The sequence below is a fragment of the Mauremys reevesii genome, linkage group 16 (genome assembly GCF_016161935.1).
Source record: "Mauremys reevesii isolate NIE-2019 linkage group 16, ASM1616193v1, whole genome shotgun sequence".
Taxonomy (NCBI): Eukaryota; Metazoa; Chordata; order Testudines; family Geoemydidae; genus Mauremys; species Mauremys reevesii.
The window spans coordinates 18230343-18250814 of record NC_052638.1 but is presented as its reverse complement, the minus strand read 5'-3'; the positions used below and the strand labels follow the sequence as shown (position 1 = coordinate 18250814).

At 40.7% G+C, this 20472-nt stretch overlaps 1 protein-coding gene across 10 annotated transcripts in view; it reads left to right on the top strand.

Annotated features, from left to right (window-relative positions):
* The window catches only part of ADCY7 (adenylate cyclase 7), a 124738-nt gene that overhangs the window by 82258 nt on the left and 22008 nt on the right, over positions 1-20472 (top strand). For all 10 annotated transcript variants that reach the window (XM_039503811.1, XM_039503810.1, XM_039503812.1 and 7 more), the window contains 7 exons: positions 899-1047; positions 1604-1715; positions 6299-6426; positions 8162-8320; positions 12880-13012; positions 17520-17705; positions 18993-19036. In XM_039503811.1, coding sequence (XP_039359745.1) covers positions 899-1047; positions 1604-1715; positions 6299-6426; positions 8162-8320; positions 12880-13012; positions 17520-17705; positions 18993-19036 — 911 coding nt within the window. The remainder of the gene's footprint in view (positions 1-898; positions 1048-1603; positions 1716-6298; positions 6427-8161; positions 8321-12879; positions 13013-17519; positions 17706-18992; positions 19037-20472) is intronic.

The window sequence follows — 20472 nt, the reverse complement described above, 5'->3', positions numbered from 1 at the left end:
TTTGCCCCATTATGCTCCCAACTCCTGCCTTTTACCCTGGCCCAGCTTGACCTTAGCACCTGACTCGGCTTGGTAATTAGTCTCAACTCTTGCCTTCAACTGTGGCCCAGTGGACGCTACTGTGCCAGCCACCGAACAAGCCCAACTGTGAGCGGTAGCTGTAAGACATTTTCCTCCAGAAGCCTGTGACAGAATAACTTTGCAGTGACACAGAAACAGCTTTCTCAAAACAAAGCATTTGTTCACCCAAAGGTACAAAGCACACAGAACAAACGTATAAAACAAAAAAGGCCTATACATGCATATCCCCTTACTTATCCTGAATTTTTCCTTGCTAGTTTTGGTAAGCTCCATTTAGCCCAGTTACCTCCATCTCTGAGTTAGGAAAAACAGATAGCATGCTGCTGTTTGTGTCTCTTTCTGTCAGCATGTTGATGGCTCACTCAACCCTCCTTCGTGTGTAGGCCAGCATCTGTAAGGTTTTAGTATACCCGTTGATGGAAGAGTGGACTTTGCTAACCTGAAGGGAGCCAAGCAGGGGCGTTCTCCAATTAATAGCTGCCCACATTGTTCCCTAAAGGCTTTACCTTTGTCATTGTTTCAGTTGCTGTTTGCTTCCTTGTACAGCCTCCTTTGTTGCCTTCAGACAGGATAATATCAAACTGGTAAACTGAGGTGCATGTAATATTTTAAAAAATAATGCATACACTCATAACTCTCATGTTGAGAGCAGAAAAAAGAATCCTTTATTGAAAGCCGGAGCTGCAACCATCAGAAACTGCTGAATAAGGAGACTTCTTTTCTTTTTTATCTTCCCCCAATAATTTTCTAAAACACTGAGATTCCTAACATGGCATTTCAAATAACTTTACATTATTCAAACTTTTTTTCTTCTTAGGAAAGCTTGCTTTTATCTATACTGCCGGCTCATATCTCAATGGGAATGAAACTAGCCATCATAGAGCGACTGAAGGAAACCAATGATGATAGGCAAATGCATGATAACAACTTCCATAGTCTGTATGTTAAAAGACATCAGAATGTTAGGTAAGTAAAGAAACTTGACAAATGGTTATATTAAGACATGCTTCTGTCTTTTAATACTCGGTCTATTTACTGATGGTAAGAAGTGTCATGGCTGGGATCAGACAGGTTGAATGAAGAGTTTATGTTCAGATGCTCTGAGCACATCTGCCAAGGTGAGAGGAGAGAAGAGAACTGGTTTGAAGTTATTTTGCCAGATTGGGGATTTCTTTTTTTCATTGCAATGGTAAAAAAAAAAACCCATTAATTACCCTCTTTACTTGTCCAAATCCACATACTGGGTTGTTTAAAGTCAAGGTTTTTTTGTGTGTTTTCATGCAAAAGCAAGCTTGTTTGAAGACTGTGTGCCCTAGACTAGCATGTTGTATTTTAAACTTAAATAAAAACAAACCCAAACACATTGCCCATTAAGTCACTTCTGTAGTTTGATTTCCAAAGAGAGAGAGAGAGGTGCTCTGTTAGAGATCTTACTATTGAACCACAGTGCAATTAAATGTCCATATTTGTGTTAGAAAACAAAGATAATTAAAATGTGACTAAATAGTGTGTCCTTGTCCAGCATCCTGTATGCAGACATTGTAGGATTCACTCGTCTGGCTAGTGACTGCTCTCCAAAGGAGCTGGTAGTGATGCTGAATGAGCTCTTTGGGAAGTTTGATCAAATTGCAAAGGTAGGTGTTGCTCTTCATTATGTGAATGGGGGTAAATGCCACTGTTAGAAAACAACTAGTTCCAAGCTCCTGGGAGTCAGTTCTCCTGCATTTGGGAAGTCTGGCTGATGCAAAACGCAGGGTAGGAAGTATCCATTGGAGATTCTGCCTGACCTGCTAGTAAAAATCCCAGCAAAAGGCAAAATTGATTTAAAAATCTCTAAAAGAACCAGGAAAGCTATTTGAGTGGCAGGAGGAGGGTTATAAAACCAGGCTGGTTCGCTGGGATTTTACTTTCAGCTCTTCTACTGAATCACTTTGGGTCTCTAGGTGAGTTCCCTAACTCTTTGTGTTTTGGTTTACCCACCGGGAAAATGGGAGCAGTAATACTTATCTGCAATACCTCACAGGGTGTTGCGATGCTGAATTCCTTAACACTTCTAAAATGCTTTGAAGTCCTTTAAAGAACACTGTATGAAGTGCAAACTATTGGGATATTTTAGTTATGTAATACAGCAATAAAATTTAAACATTGGGAAGTGTACAATATAAAACCATGCCAGAGACCATGTAGCATGAAAAAGGGGTTTGTGCTATTTGATTAATTTTTTTTAGAATGGAATTATATTTGCAGTATAATGTAGTGATTGAGTTACATTATAGAATATTTTGTCCTGTTTTCTCTGTAATTAGTCATTTGCGTATATACAGTTTGACCTTAGGCTGGCAGAATGAATCATTGTAACATCTGCTTTTGATACACTTTTATGAAGCAAATGGGTAAAGAATTTCAGAACAATCTATCTTTGAATATTGTGCCAAAAACGTCAAATTAATATAGCTAAAGGGGAAACTATGTTGGTAAAAATACTGCTTGTGATGGTATGGGCTGTCTGCCAGTGTTCTCAAAATTATTTTCTGTCTGTACCTATGATAGATACGGAACAAATTATAAAATGTGGATTGCAGTGTCCAGCAAGAACATCCCTACTAAAACTGAAGGCTCAGAAATCTGCAGAATGTATGCAAATGACTTCTTGCCCTAACTTGCATAGTTGATAATCATGTCTGTAAATAAAGAGGTGTTTATCAAATGTCCTGATGACCAGAACTTAAAACTGTAGCATAGAATGAGCTTAACGTGCCTAGGAACTGCTATGTTCCTGGCTAGCTCTGGCACCTCCCTGGTCTGCTATTCGGCTAACTCTGGCAACTCCTTTAAAGCTGTGCCACTTGCATCTTCTTGTCCTGGACTGAGTGGAAAGCTGTTGAGTCTGTCTAATGATTTTCCTATTGTCAGTGTTATGGAGCTAACATAGCTTCAAAAGAGTAAGTTGTATTTTATTTTGTCCTGTAACGTACAAGAAGTAAATGCCAGCCAAGTTCTGGTTCTAGAAATTTATTGTTGAAAGAACAAAGCCTGGCTTTCAGAACTCCCAATCCTTGATTTTTTTTAGAGATTGTGGTTTGATTTATAAACTGAGCATATTTGGGTATAGGTAACTAACTGAAGCATAGTTAGAAGAATTTAATGCGGTTGGAAAAATCTCATTTAGTTTGTAATGTTCTAGAGCTTTCCGGGAAGTAAGAAGGAGAAGTTGTAAATTCTAGAATAGGGGATTATGCTGCTGTTAAAGTATTATGTAATTACGCTATAAATAATTGAAAGAGAAGAATCCTTAACAAAGTTATTAAATTAAATCTTGATGGATGTGGGCAAATTAGATTGTTGAATGTACTGCATCCCTGGTGCTAAAATAGCATACATTAAAGCCTTGTAAACAATAAATTATCTTTTCCCACACTTCTAATTTTTCATATAGTGTTTCCAGGAGTTGAGTTGTAATTACAGCTTTGCGAGCTCTGGAGAATAAGAGATTCATACTAACCTTCTTATTAGAGCTATATTTTTGTATGACACATGGCTTATGAACATATGGCTTGATACAACTGTTACTACAGTTGCATGGGTTTTTTATGCCACAGGATAAAAATATATAAAATAAGTAAAATAAAAATAGATTTTTTTAATGAAAGTGAATTGAAAGGATAACTATAGGCATTGTTTGTAACGGTTCTTTAGGTTCGGAAAAAGTAACAGCTGAATTGTCTTTATAAAACAAGATAATTTATTTTTGTATAATATTTCATAAAAATAATCTCAAAATACTCTACAGTTTATTTATTAATATAATTTATAGGTTACTTTATGTCCTGTGATTAGCATCTGTCAATATGAAAGCTCAGCTGAATACATACATATTTTGGACTTCACAAAATTGTGGAAATGTTTTAATTAAACTTTCCCAATGTTGTTTTGCCTGTTTTCATTTAACACAGTAAATCACCCTGATGTTTTTATGATATTTTGAGAGACCAGTAATATGGCTGCACAAACATTCCCAAACCAATTTTTGAAGCAAAACCAATTTTCTTAGAAAATGGTGCAGAAATGTCAGGAAAATCGGAGTGATTTTAATTTCACAAAGAAATGCAAAAATGCACAAAATTTGAGCTGCCTCCATGGCTAGATGAGGAGGAAGGCAGATGTTCAGAGCAGGTAAGGTGAGTCCTCCTGGAAAGCAGGAAACTGTCCACATGCCAGACGTACATGGCGAAGTGGTCCAGGTCTCCAAGTGGGTGAGTGAGTGGGGAGTCTCCCCTTCCTCCGTGCCTCTCCAGCTTGTCCTAGACTACCTCCTGTCCCTTAGGACTCAGGGACTGGCACCCACCTCCGTCAGGGTACACCTGGCGGCCATATCGGCCTTCCACCCACTGGTGCAAGGGTACTCGGTCTTTTCCCACTCTATGACCTCCCGTTTCCTGAGGGGCCTTGACTATTCATTCCCATACGCTAGACCTCCTGTGCCGCAGTGGGACCTGAACCTAGTTTTGTCCCGACTCACGAGTCCTCCCTTTGAGCCCCTGGCCACGTGTTCATGGTCTCACCTCTCATGGAAGGTAGCTTTCCTTGTAGTGATCACGTCGGCCTGACATGTCTCGGAGCTCTGGGCCTTGACCTTGGAACCGCCCTACATGGTCTTCCACAGGGACAAAGTCCAGCTCCGCCCACACCCGGCGTTCCTTCTGAAGGTGGTCTCCGCCTTCCGTATAGAACAGAGCATCTTTCTTTTCTGCCCTAAGCCCCATTCTTCCAATGAGGAATGCTGCCTCCATACACTAGATGTATGTAGAGCGCTGGCCTTTTATTTGGATCGGACCAAGCCATTCCAGAAATCTTCGCAACTTTTTGTTGCCTCGGCCAAGCAGGTGAAAGGGCAATCTATCTCCACCCAGCATTTTTCCTGATGGATCACCTTGTGCATATGCACGTGCTATGACCTGGCAGGGTTCCCCCGCCATCGATCGTCAGGGCACACTCTATGAGGGCTCAGGCCTCATCAGCTGCCGATGTAGCCCATGTCCCTATTCTAGACATTTGTAGAGCAGCCTCTTGGGCCTCTGTTCACACATTTACTTCGCATTATGCGATTGTCTCCCAGTCTAGGGATGACGCCAGGCTTGGCAGGGCAGTACTCTGTCCCAGCCTATCGTGAACTCCTACTCACCTCCAACAGTTATGGCTTGGAATCACCTACTGTGGAATACACATGAGCAATCACTCGAAGAAGAAAGGACAGTTACCTGTTCCGTAACTGGTGTTCTTTGAGATGTGTTGCTTATGTCTATTTCACACCCCGCCATCCTTCCCCTCTGTCGGAGTTGTCCGGCAAGAAGGAACCGAGGTTGCGGGGAGTGCACGGTCCCCCTTATGGTGCGATATTCAGGTGCCACTCCAGGGGTCGCTGCGGTGCTCCCCCAGTACAGGTACTGCTAAGGGAAAAACTTCCTGCACCGGTGCACATGGCGAGCATGCACACCTACTGTTGAATAGACACGAGCAACACATCTCGAAGAACGCCAATTATGGAACAGGTAACTGTCCCTTTCCATCCTGCAGTTGGCAGGCAGGCATTCTCTTGTGAAATTGCATTGCTGCTCTATTGCTAGAAGTATCAAAATTGTGGTTCATGCTGGCTTCTCTCTTCAAGCAACTGAAAACATCCTCAGTAAACTGTTGGGCTGAATATCCAGACCCCTGGTTCCTTCCCCAAGCCTTGGCAGGTCTGGTGACAACACACAGTGCTTTATCCACTAGAGCAGCCTTGCAAAATGCTTCACTCAGGGCAAGTAATTTATTGTTGGCTTCCAATTTATGAAAAACTATGGTAAAATGGCAGACAAGCAGATTTTGTCCATCTGGTGGCAAATTCCATGACAATTATGCAGGACTACGTAATTGGAGTAGCCCCATAAGTAATAAAGCCATCTCACTGACTTCTTTCTGGTTTAATTTTATTTTTGGTTTCGGTAACACTCAGGAGTGAAGCAGGTAACAAGAAACATCACTAACAAACCCTTTTGGGTTTTGAATGTAGAAGGAGGGAAACTGTTTTGTTGCTTCAACCAGGATTAAATGGGGCCTAACTTTTCTCAAAATGACATTGACAAGTGATGTCTCCTATGTTATGTACTTTGGGTACGTACTGATGCATATAAGCAGTGCTTTTTTCCTGTTATGTTTCTTTCTCTTTATTTTGCAGGAAAATGAATGCATGAGAATAAAAATTTTGGGAGACTGTTATTACTGTGTCTCAGGCCTACCTGTGTCCTTACCGGTTCATGCCCGGAACTGTGTGAAAATGGGACTTGACATGTGTGAAGCTATAAAGTATGTATTGTGTAAAAAGGACTTTTTAACTTAGACACTCAGAAAATAAACAAGCACCTTAGAAACGTAGGGCTGGGATTTGGGGGGGGGGTAAGATCATTCTTAGTCTTTTGTGTGGGCAGTCTAGAATGCATTCACTAACTATTGTATCACTTATGCTATTTCATTTTGCATGTGTCACGTCAGAACGGCTCCAGCCTCTTTTCTATGAACAAAATATGTATTATGAGAGCAGAACATCATGGGTCTCCATGGCTTATGTAGAAAGGAGATGAAATCAGAAGAGAATAAAATGCTGAATGAAATACTTTGAGGCCAATGTATTATTTTTAGTTATACATGATTTATCATAAATCCATAAAATCAAAAATTGTGACGCCTGCTTGATGGTGTTAGTATTTCTTTGGGCTCGTCTGCCTAGTGCAGTAAAGTGCATCAGAGAGGTGTAATTTATAAAGCACTCTGACCTGTTGTAAACTGCCCCATGTAGACCCTGCTGGTGGGTCTACATTAACATGAACTAGACACCTTTTAGAGCATGCAAGCAGGATCTACACAGAGCAGTTAAAGCACTCTGATGTGTTGTGCACTACAAATCACACCCGTCTAATGCACTTTGACAATGCTGTGTAGACAAGCCTTTTTTTGTTTTGTTTTTTTGTTTACAAAAAGTTGTTTCCACATATCTAGGAGCAGTCACCACCCTTTTATTATTTCTATTGCTTAGCACACAAAATGTATTGAGGAGGAGAAGAGGGTAGTGTACCAGGCCTAGTCTTGCATTTCTTGTGTGCAGAAGGAATGCAGATTTGAGTGCACAAGGAGTGTAAGGTCAGGTGTCAAGGTGGTAATGCAAAGGTATGGTTCCATCCCCACAATAATGTGGGATTCTGTAATGTCTCATTCTAAGGTTACACAGTATGAATGGATTGACTGCTTATTACATTCCAGCATCATCTCATGTTCAGGCTTAAATTTCAGTGGTGAAGGTAATTAAGCTATGTTGTTGCTTATATTAAAGAGAACAAAGTTGGCTAGGACAACTGAAGTTACTGCCAACTCTTTCAAATACTGCCATGAGACCACCTACAACCTCTATTAACCCTAGCATGAATAGAAAGGACATGTATTTAAGAACACTTCACAACATTTAAACTCTAGCCGCAGCCTAACATCCAAATAACACAAAAATAGTGTTTGTGTGTAAATTACATTTAAATTCCTAGGATTTAATTCTCCTTTCTTGTAAATTTTAGCTGTGACAGTGCCAAGTGATAGCCAAAAGTTGGCCTAACTTTGTACCCATTGACTTCAGTAGGAGGAGAGTTAGACCACTTCCTATGGCTTTGACAGTCCCATCCTAAGTTCATGTTTCTTTTCATTATGAAACTGAGCCTTGTGTGTATTCTAATCTTAATTGCTGCGCTGAATCGCTGTGCCATGAGCTGAGAATCAATCCATTTGTCTACCCTTTATTTGGGAGACCATAGTAACGGTGGTATTCTATGCAATAAAATTAGAAAAGCTTCAGATGCACAAATCAGAGGAAGTCTCCATAAAATCTGGATACTTTTAATAAATCACCACATTTTTTCCCCTTCTGTCTTCAGCAATTCTAAGTTTCACATCTGCTTTTTAGTGAGTGGAGGAAATCGAATCTCAGTAAGTAATGTATATATGTGGGGCAGACAGCTTATCTTCTGATTTCTCTCCCTTCTTCCCCTTCCCCCCTAAGACAAGTGAAAGAAGCCACTGGAGTGGACATCAGTATGAGAGTTGGTATCCATTCTGGGAATGTACTTTGTGGCGTGATTGGACTCCGGAAATGGCAGTATGATGTGTGGTCTCATGATGTTTCCTTAGCTAATCGTATGGAATCCTCAGGAATACCTGGGTAAGAACATTTGTTTTGGCTGCTGCTTCAGTTCCACAATGATAGTTTTTATATTATTTCAATATTTCATTATATTGTGTTGGGCCTGGAATCCATAACTGTGCTGCTGCATTTATTTTAATCAATGAAGGTTTGAAATGGGCAAAAATGACTGTCCACTTCTACTGTGAAAAAGGCTTGTCTCTTGATAATTTCTCACCTGATCCATAGAACTCTGATCTTATGTGAGTGAATGCTTCTTATATAGCTCTTGACCTTCCTTGCATCTCTGAAACTGTTTTATTGTATGCTGACTGACTTGATTCAAGTTGTACATAAAGATATATTGTATCTGTATTTGTAAATTTAGATGAAAACACATACACAGCTTCTGTAGGCAATAGAAGGCTGTATACTTAGTGTTTCTACTGATGATTTAAATCAAGTGTGAGTGATACATTTATTTAGAGAGAGTTCCAGAAAACCAAGATAAAAATGCAGCCTTATGATGTATAAACAGTAGGTTTGTGTGTAGTTTGTCAATAATAATAATAATAATAGCTCTTTCTATCTATAGATCACAAAGCACTTTACAAAGGAAGGTAGTAAGCATGTTTATGTATTTTTATAGTGGGGAAACTGAGGCAGAGGTGTAAAGTGATCTGCCTGACGTCACTCAGCAGGGCAGTATGGAATTTAGGAATAGAACATAGGCCTCCTGACTCCCAATGCAGTGCTCTATCCTTGGTTCAAGATGCCTATCTTAGATACTTACTAAAAATAACATGAAATGTAAATATTCTTTAAAACACAACTGTTTAGTATTTCCCTTATTCAGAAAGAATAGCAACTTAGTGTTTTTCTGTGTTCCAGTATATGTAATATTTGAAATTCTGATTATAAAATACCCCAAATGCTGTTTTAAAAAATAAAACAAAACAAATAAAGATGTCCTGGGCTTGCACACACTCGTATTATTAACTATTTGAATTACAGTAGTACCTAAATGCCCCAACTGAGGGCGGGACCCCTTTGTGCTGGGCTCTGTACTTACGTGTAGTAAAAGACATGCCCTGCCCAAAAGAGTTTAAAGTCTAAACAGACGAGATAAACCGATATTGAAGAGGGAACAAAGGCATGAGGAAGTGCAGTGACCTGTCCAAACTACACAGCAGGTGAGTGGCAGGGCTAGAAATGAAAGCCTGGTTTCCTGGCTCTCAGCCAGTGTCCTAGCCAATGAATGATGCTGACTTTGTCTAAAATGGATTAGAACAGCAGTTTTATTACCTTGAGTCAGATGCTCATGTGTAATCTAGAGATACACTCATGGGGTTTTAGTTTTGTAATTTACAGCGTTATCTCACAACATGATACTTTATAGATGCTGCTTTCAAAGAGAGAAAGAGCTCTATGGACAGGATTTAGCAAAGAAACCTGGGTTTTTTCCCCAGCCTGTACAGGAGCAAGGAAGTTGATTCTATCTGTTCCCTCTTCCACCCCTAATGATTCTGTAATTTTTTGGGGGCTTTCATAGCCTGTGTAAATCTAACAATGTTTTGTGGAGTGGCAATTATATAAATCTACGATTGCTATTTAAACCCTGAAAGCACAGCTTGGTCTTGAGGGGTGGTTCCTTGTTACCACCTACCTGAGTGATTACAGATCGGTTACCAGTTGTGGTGGTGACATGCCAGCCACAGTAGAATCGAGCACACTGCTCGTGTGCTGTGTTGACTCTGCAGTGCTAACAGGGGTACAGAATTGTAAAGGTTTTTTTGTTTTTTGTTTTTTGCCTGTGAAGTGAGCTAGCCATGACTCTGAATACAGTGAGGGAATCAGAAGGTGCATTTTTACAGTCAGTTTTAGGACCATAACCACATTATAAAGCTTTGATGGCTCTGTTCCCTTCTACATGCTTATGTTTAACTCTCTGTTAAATATTATGACTGGTTTAGGTTGGCCTGCCTGTGCTGAAACAGCACTGTGTAATACTGCATTTTCTACACTGCCTAGCACTGGGTCATCATTGGGTTCAAAATTTACACTGCTTGACAGAAGGGGACATTTTGTGTCACGGGGTTATGGTGTGGCCTCACAGAGAGGCTGCTTGTTACACAGCTCCTGTGAAAAAAATACAGCATGGGTGAGATTCCCATAAGCACACAGTGTTGGCTAAGCTTGCTGTCACTGCAGTCAATGGAAGTTTTATTTCATTGGGAGCAGTCAGGCAGATATTGAGCACTGTGGAAAACCTCACACTATAACAGAATGATATGCAAAACTGACCATGTTTGTTCATTTTACTGTAAAGTGTGGTGTTTCTTTGTTTTGCCATCTGATTTTTTTTCTCGCTACAATGTAATAGACATTGTAAATGATCTGCAGGTGTATTCAGTTTAGTGGTGAAATTTTATTGATGTGCACCCAAATACCTTTCCATAGAAAAATGGCTGAGCTTCTGATCTAGAGCAGAGTTATTTGTACTATAGTAATGTGACCTCACTTCTTTTCTGTGCATCTGAATAATTTTTTTTAAAGTATTTGGTGTTGCTGAGCTGGTTACTGATGGTCATTTCTGCATGTGTCTGAAAGATCCGAAAGTGTTTTACTGTAACCTTTGAAATGTCACTCTTGTTGTAATTTAACTTAATAGCTTTCTTTGTTCATCTGAAGAACAGGCTGACTTAAGCAACATTTACTAGTTTAGGCCCAGCCCTGCAATCCTTACTGCGAGTAACCTGTTTACCTTCAAGGCTGAGTGAGGAGGGGACAGTATATTTACCCTCATCTGGAAACGACCAAAAATGGCATTGAGGCAGCAGTTTTCATTATATACCTGTCCCTTTTTCAGTGAGGCTCAAGTAACGTCCATGAGCAAATAAAGCTCCTTTAATCATTTCAGAAATTGTCAAAATATTCCCTTTTTTGTTTCTAAATATTTAGAAAAACTTTTTTTATGACCAGCTCTTGTTGTGACCTGATGATTGTAATCTTATAAACAATATCTCCTTTATGGTACTGATGTTTACTCTGCAATGGGAGTTTAAGTGAAGGAGAGAAGACATGCTTGCATCAAGGTCTGAAGTGTGCTGCATTTATTGTGTAGGCTTAAAAAAAGCATCTTTTGCTGTTAATCATAATATGCAGCTGAGCAAACTCTTGAATCAAGATACTGTCTAACAGAGGTTGCATTTGAATGGTTCTAGTATATTGGAAATCCCTAAAGAATTTGCTGAATGAGAGACTGTCTCTAAATAAGCCCTGGTTAATTTTGGGGTGTCACCTAGCATTTTACAGTTGTTAGTGGACACAAATAATAATGATTAGGGCATCTTATAAAATTTCATTTTAGAAAGTCCTCTTAGGCTGGTTAAAGCTGAGGTAAGAATTGCAACAAAATAATCTCGTAAACCAGTTGCCAGTAAACAAAACAGAAACATCTCCAGTCACTTTGGGGCTAAGTGCAGCCAAGACTGGGGTTCAGCCCACCCTGCTCCAAGGCATTCTCAACTATTGACTCCAAAAGAGCTACCTTTCCTCCTGGGAAATCTGATTGGTAATCAGTCTCCGACCCTTCCATGGAGCACATGTGCAGAGAAAGGGAGTGGGGAGCTGCCATTAACCTATTTCTTGCTGTACTCTCTCACAAATTCCATTTTAAAGTCAGTGACTGGGTTCTCTTCCCAGCTCTGTAGTTGATGCATTGTGTGACCTTGGGCAGATTATTTAACCTCTCTCTGCCTAAATTACTCCATCAATAAAATAGGGTAAATCTATAGCTACAGGGAAGCATATAAGTGAAAGGATCATTATTGTTGTTATATTAACACATTTAATTATTCGGAATGTCTTTTATTGAGCAATTCTATAGAAAGGGGTTGCACAAACACCTGATTCCTTGTGATTATCTAGTGCAACGAAATATTCAAGACAAGGCTCGTGATCAGAATGAATGCGTGGGAGTATTAGCAGATCCTGTTCAGAGACCTGCACTGTTGCTGCTGTGCTTCTGATTGCTCTCTCCAGAAAAAAATACATGCTCAGAATTGCCCTCCAACCCACTTGGCTGATATTCTCTCTGCCTGATATTCTCTCTGCCTGTCTAGCACAGGACTCATCCCTCCACACAGTTTGTGTGTGTGTGTGTGTGTGTGTGTGTGTGTGTGTGTGTGTGAGCATGAGCGAGCAAGCATTCTCTGACGCTCCTGTCATCTGGAACAACCTTCCTCTGTCTCTTTGCCTTGTCAGTCATCAAATCTTCATTGACGATATTTCTTCTGCCTTGCCTGCACCTCTTAATTTCTCTATCCCTTGGCTATTTACTTTCATGTATTACTTAGTACTAGGAAGCGTTTTGGGATATACATGGTATGAAAGACGCAACACAAATAAAGTTATATTGTATAATGTACCATGAAGGATCGCTATGCTGTTTGAACTGCTGGCAGTATCCTGGAGTCGTCTGCCAAAGCTGTTGAAAAGCACAGAAATGTCAACGGGGGCCATTGAAATGTAAATGAGTTGCTTAAACTGACCTTTCCCTAGATGTTTAGGCCTTTTGTTCCTTTTCCCCACTCTAGTCGTGTACACATCACTGAAGCAACGCTAAATCACCTAGGCAAAGCTTACGAAGTGGAAGAAGGGAATGGACACCTGAGAGACCCATACCTTAAAGCAATGAACATCAAAACCTACTTGGTGATTGACCCGAGGGTATGTGTCTACGTTTAAAATATATATATGCGCGTGTTTTAGTTCAGGAATATAATTTGTGTGTGTGTGTGAGAGAGAGAGTGAGTGTATATGGGTCATCTGTGTGGTTTGAATGCAGGACCGCTGGATCTAAAAGCATGTGCCTGTACTGTTTGAGTTAAAAGTCCATTAGCTTGAAGGCAATAGCAGACTTACAAATGTCTTACATGGTCCAGCCACTAGAGAGGGCCAAAAATGCATGCTTATCTATTATTTGATGTGTGTGTGTGTGTGTGTCATGCAAAGCCATTTATGGAGAAAGGCTTTGCATAAAGCTAAACTATATAATCCTCCTGAATTTCAAAGGAAAAATTCTGCAGTAAAGTCCATTTAAAAAATGTCTGAAGCTCCTAAGGCAAATACTTATTAAATTGATCTGCCCGCTCTCTCAGAAGGAAAGCTTGTTTTATATAGTGTTCAGTGTAGGATATACAAGTAGCTTCACCATAGATACCTCAGTAGCCAAATATTAAACATTCATTTATTACTGCTGTCCCCTAGAAAGGGATGTTCGAGGGTGGTGGTCACACATGAATACTTGTTAACTACTGAGACTGTCTGTCCAACAGAGATCCTCTTTGTTCCTTAAAGCCTTCCTCAATCCTCCTCTTGTGTGCCAGAAGTGGAAAATACATCCACATCTACAAGGGTTCTCTAGTGTAATTAATCTCTGAATTAGCGCCACGCTAGGGCTTCATCACCATCAGCCCTTCCTCAATAGTTCACTATATTTAATATCTTTCATTATTACCCCGATACACTCCATTTCAGGATGAAGTGCTAGTGTTACAAGTGAGACAAAGGGATGCATCTAATTCTCCTCCCTATAGTTCATACTCGTCTCTGGCTACCTGTAATCAAGCAAAATAAGCCACTTGGGTGTTTAACGGTTTTGAGAGTTTTATAATGAAAAGCAAATAAAGAATCAAAAGAAGAGACTCTGGGGCACTCCTGAAATACTATCTGAGACTGGGCTCTGCTAGTCACATCCAGAGCTTGGCTTATGAAGTGTGTTGCAGTGAAGTCCAGTTCCTGTATTTCACTGGATTCCCTGAGCATGGATTATGTGCCTTTGCAGCCAATCCTGAGCTTCCTGGGTATGCTAGTGCAGTCAGGGCTGGCTCAGCGCTGCAGACAGAACAGGCATCCATCTAGGGTAGCAAAACATTAGTTAACTGTTAATAGCAAAACTGCTAATTAACTGGATGACTGTGAGTGAACATTTGCCATTTTGCTTATGGAAGTAATATGCCTAGAGCTCGGCTTCTGTAGTGTTTTCTTGGACACAGACCTTGTTGACTGGTACCACTGATCCTTCTTTGTTACGCCCTCGAAAATATGAAAGTTTTGTTCCTGTTGAAACCCAGCTCTTGCTGTTCTTATGTTCCCCAATAGGAGTTCTGTGGCTCAGGTAGTAGAGACTCTGAAGAAGCTTGTGTTATCTGCTTTGTTGTTTTGATTAGGTTTCCTATCTAGGATGCTTTATATAACCTCCTTGTATAACTCACTCATTTCTGTATTCTGGGTCAATAGCCCTGAAAGCCATTCTTCAAACACTGATCATACTGAGGTGCTGAAGTTTGCTATTAAATTCCCATTTAACAGATAGAAATAAGAAAAATGAATAGCGAGACCAGAGCAGGCAGACACTTAGAGCATTCATCAGAAACTTTTTAAACCTGCTAGGAGCCACCTTTTCTCTTGACCCCTCCTCCCCCACCACAGTTGTTGTTTCTTTCTAGGTCCCTCTGCTTTGGTTACTTTCCCTCTTTTCTCCCCCTCATTCCTCCAACTCAGCTGAAATCTATATGCACCTTGGGGTGGAGTTACCAGTTGGTGTATCTCATGGTTGAGCTGAGTACCTTGGGAGCAAGAAATTTATGCTGGGAGTGAAACAACTGTCTGAGTCCCCAGCCAGGTCCCATTAGTTTCTACTGTGGCTAGCTACATTAGGCATTACTACTGGAGCAGGGAGGGAACATGGGCAGCTTCAAGGAGCTACCTGTCACTGCAGAATGTGTTTGAAGAGTGTGGGAAGGGTGGATCTGATGGAGCTCTCTCACTATATGTTCCAGCAGTCTTACTGGCTGAATCTTTCAGCCAAGATCTCTCCCCAGTCTGATGATGCTTCCTTTATCTTTCAAGTGTTGTCGATGCTGTGAGTAGAGATGAAGGGAGAGATCTGGGGAGTTTGCTCCTCTTTCTTATAGCAATTCTCTTATTTGAAAATCCTCTCCAGCTGGGGTTCAGGTGACAGGCTGATTGCATGGGAACTTCCAGCTGTTCCTTTGCCAAGCTGTACATTTCTTGCTCACACCCTTTTTCCTGCCAAAGAATGGCCACTTAGCCGGATGATAGTCCATTTGATTTTGTTGGCACCTGGCTGAGGCATCAGTTTGCCTTTTGTCTCTGAGGAACTGGTTTGTGCCTGCTTTTTTGAAATGAGAACATGTCTCAGGAATGTCATACAGTAGACATGCAACTTTACATACAATGTTGCCGTACATATTTTACCAAGACAATAATGACCAACGGATTATGAGTTTTCAAATGATACCTCATAAGGCATGCTTTGTACAAAATTGTTTTACAAAATAGTTTTGTAAAAAGGGTGAACATAGGGATATGGACTATCACAGGCAGTTTTTCAAATTTCTCTCTTCAGCGATACCGCCAGAAAAGGCCATTCAAACTGTTTGTAATTTAAAGAATGTGATCTTTGCCACCCATGGTACAATTAAACTGGGATTCTGAAAAGTGTTTTGAAAAAAAATGTCACCATAGAATGTTCCAGGTATGCGTCATCAGTAGTAAAGATTCTGCAGTTAAAATTTAGTTTGCAGTTAATATCTCAGCGAGAATAGAGTAGAATTGAATTCCCTCTTCCATAGCTCTGAATTATGACCTTAGTTCTGCTTGTGTAAGTGCCGTTGCTTTCTATGAAGGTGGTACACGTATAACTGAGAGCAGAATTTTGCCTTGATCAGTAAGGCAAACAGATAGGATTGAGAATACACAGAGCTGGATGACTGCTCTATTGGGTAAGAAAGATGCCTTTTTCACAGATCACATTTCTGACCATAATCATGCTTTTTTTTTTTTTTTTTTTAAACTGAGAACAAAATATCAATGTATGTTCAGCAAACAACTGAGAGTTAGAAATTCTATGAAATGTTGAATAAGTAACAACCTGCTTTTTGTCTTGCATGCTTGGTGTCTAGTACTTATCATAATATGTATACAAATACAACACAGTTGTCAGACGTGCTATTTTTTTTAAAGGTACATAACATTTCTAAGGGAATGTAATATATTCCCTGCCCCCCACACACCAGTTTTATGGGAGGTGAACTTGTTTGTGTGCTACTTATTTTCACAACTTCCAGATAGTCACAAGAACCCTTAAGAAAGTAAGAATGGCCACACTGGGTCAGACCAAAGGTCAATCTAGTTTAGTACCCTGTCTTCCGACAGTGGCCAATGCCAGATGCTTCAAAGTGAATGAACAGAACAGGGCAATCATCAAGTGATCCCTGTACAATCTCATTGATTAATAATAGCTTGAAGCAGTATGCAAATTTTTATTTCCTTGTAATTAGGAACCATGAGGCCATGTAATTCCCTTTAAATCCAAGTATCCAAAGATTGGAAAGAAAAAGAATTAGCAGAAAACAAATCAAATGATCTTCTTTAGCTGTTTTAAATTACAGACCTGATACTATGAAGACATGCGGGTGATTGGGTGTTTTACACTATTCTGTGATTAGATTTTTACTGGCACGCTATGCTGTGTGTGTACTCATCAGTGTGATTTGATATACCATTGTTAAAATGGCTCTTGCGCTCCTGGAAATGCCTAAAATGTGAGGATATGATTATTCATCAGTGCACTATCTAAGATCTGATGCTTTATTACCCCAGTTATTCCTAATGTGTCAGCTACTTTTGGTCTCATGAAGGGGTGTTATTAGGTTTATATGTTCCTTTGCTACACATCCATGGCAGAAGGACATAATCTCTGTTGCAATCCAGGGCTGAGCTTTGTAGAACTCTTTCAAGCTTCCTCCCAACCATTGTGTGGATCCCTCTGTGTCATGTACCCAAGACCTCATGTTTATGGTCTTGTCCTGCCTTGACTTTCCTCTGACAGTGAGGAAACCCCTTCATCTGTCTGCAAGGCTCTGTGATCTCCGATGATGCTACACATGGTCCAGAAAGCCAGAAGGTTGAATCAGAGCAGGTTTCCAAGCAGGGAACCTCAGCAATTCAGTTTGTTATGATTTTCTTAAACTAGAGTCGAACAAGACAGGGGATGGGGAATCAAGGATGGCACTCTGTCTGTCTGTAGTGCCATGTCCCTGGAGACCAAAGTCCTCCATAGTTGTGTGGCTGTCAGGTACAAATCCAACAGAGCTTCAGAGCGCAGTGTACTTTTTTTTATATGTAAATGTGTGTCTCTTACTTTTAGTCTAAACAGCATACGTTGAATAATCATCTCCCTAAAACACGAGTGAACGATGGGCTGAAGATGCGAGCCTCTGTCCGTATGACACGTTATTTGGAGTCCTGGGGAGCAGCCAGGCCCTTTGCCCACCTGAACCACAGAGAAAGTGTCAGCAGTGAATCTTCAGCTCCAAGTGGGAGACAAAGAAAGGTGATGGTTGGATTGGCACTTTTTTTTATTCCTGCATGGGGTGTGGGTGTGGGTGTGTGTGTGACACCCAGTGTTATGCACACACACAGCCATAAGCAGGAACAGAAGCACTGAGTTCAAGGAGAGAGCACCAGAAAACAAAACAGGAATAGGGAGTAGGAAGCAGGAAGGCAACACACACACACCAGTGATCATATAATCACACCATAGAATCAACCCAGAAATGAACAGGCCAATGCAGATAACAGAGCACAGGATGAATGGAAAGGTTAATCACGTAACAAGAGGATTGCTGCATCCTGCACCAGCTTCAGTTTCTGGATCAATTTAAAAGGTAGCCCCAGTCTGGAGGGGGCTGCAACTGCTTTTCTTAATGTGAACCTTAATTAGCTTGACAGTGCTAACGTGAAGAATAAAACAGGATTTATTCTTCTCCTTTTCATACTCCTGGAATTTCAGAGAGGATTTTAAAGGTAGCATCTTAGGCTTTGATTTGCAAGGTAATTGAGCCCATGCCTAACTTTAGTGCACATGTAAATTCTATTGATGTCCAGCTTTATTTTAATTAAGTGCTTTGCTGAATCCGGGCCATGGTAGTGCAGCAGGGCCGTAGCAACAAAGAACGTGGCCCCCTCCGAACATATGTCCGGGGCCCCTTACAATGCAGAAACATTTTTTTGCCACTTTTAGGGGCCCCCTTCCTTGCGGGGCCCCCTCCGGTCGGAGGGTACGGAGGGCGCTCGCTACGCCTCTGTGCAGTGACTGTAAGTAAATAAATCAGCCATTAAGCTCATCTTACTGAGAGAGGTGATGTTGTTTCCAGTGCAACACAGTTATCCTCTGTCCTTTTTGGATCTTAACTTTCACCTAAGGACCCACTAGACCCAAAAGAGATCTCACATTAGTGTCTCCTCTGAAGGATAGCATCTCTAATTCTGCAGCATCCTCCTTTTCCCCTCACTGCTTACATAACAGCACGTTATGGTATGGTGTTTGAATCTTAGCTCTTCTGGTGCTGAAAAGTAAATGAAAGAGGTGCATCTTGCTCTCAGCTAACCCATACTTATATGCTAATCAAATACCATGTAATGCTCAACACAACACCTCTGCAGCTCCTCTGTGTCTGCTTCCCTACTGGGGAACAAAGAGCTGCAGTATGAGTTGTCAGCTGAGTTCCTCCCACTTGTGCTGTATCACTGTGTCTAAGTAGCTTTCTCTTACCAGCCATGTAAAATATTTTTTCTAGTTTATGAAATGTATAACTCACTCACAAATCCTTTTATTTAGGAGATACCTTTGAATTCTACAGGTCGTCAAAAGACTTCAGATAGGTAAGTCCAGCACCGTTGTTATCTTCCGTGTGGTCCCATTACAATTTGACATACCGTAATTATGTGACTTTATTAAAACAAAAAAACCCCCAAACCCCTAGATTGGCAGGAAGACCTATTGTGGCAGGCACTGTACAAAGAAGTAATAAAACAGTACCTGCCCCAGAGAGCTTTCACTCTCGATCAATTTCAGATACACTGCACCTGTTTCTGTTTAGCAAGAAGAATATTGGATCTTGGTTGAAGAATAACTTCGGTAATAAATTAGATCTGTTTAATGAAGTCAAATACAGTGGTTCTATGAGCCTGCAAACCTTAAAACTAGTTCTGAGCTCTGCATGGTTTACTTGTTCCCTACAGGTTGCCCTACTTGTGTTCTGGTGTGACATAGTCATCCCGCAAATTGTCAGTGACAGAATTTTTCCTGGTAGTCATTCTACACCCTCCTTTTATTCTCATTCACAGTAGCAATAGCCATTTCTTTATACATATACATACTCTGTTAGATGAAGTTATTGTCAGGGCCGGCTCCAGTTTTTCTGCCACCCCAATCAGCAAAAAAAAACCAAAAAACAACAACAACAACAAAAATTAAAAAAAAAAAACAAAAAAACAACCGAGCAGCGGCACTTCAGCGGCAGCTCAATCGCATTGCTTCTTTGGCAGCAATTCGGCAGCAGGTCCTTTACTCCCTCTCCTCCTCTTTGGTGGCAGCTCAAGGAGGAAGAGAGGGAATGAGGGACCCGTTGCCGAATTCCCACTGAAGACCCGGACGTGCCGCCCCTATGTGTTGGCCGCCCCAAGCACCTGCTTCCTTAGCTGGTGCCTGGAGTCGGCCCTGGTTATTGTATTGTTCTCCAGCCAGCAGGGTACATCATTCCAAGATGAACTGGTGTCTGAGACATTTAAAATATCTCATGGTTGCATATACAGGCCTCATATTCATCTTCAGTGGAACAATTTGTAAAGTCCAGTTTTTAAATGTTGCATTTAATCACAAGATGCTTCTCAGCAGCACTTATGCTTTATTAAGTTAGAGCTGACTCTTTCTGAATGATGGATATTGGAGCTAATGTCTCTCATGAATATCCAGCCACACCAAATTTGGTATTTCAGACTTCTCATGAAAACTTCTGTAGGAAGAGATTTTTCATCTTGACAAGACTGCCTTCAAAATAATTTGTGTCTTGAATGATTAATTTGATTGTTGCCAATTAATCTGCTAGAGCTGTTGTATTGCATTAAATGTGTATTTCTCTCTGTGTTAGTCTGCATGGATCTAGACAAGAACAGTTATGTCCCTCTTCACTTGTAAACTACAAGTGAGTTCCTCCTTTCTCCTTTTACTTCTGTACTTGTGTCACTCTGGACGCCCCATATTTCCTCACTGACTCCATATCCTTCTTTCTATAGAAAAGTAAGTGAGATGCTCTTTG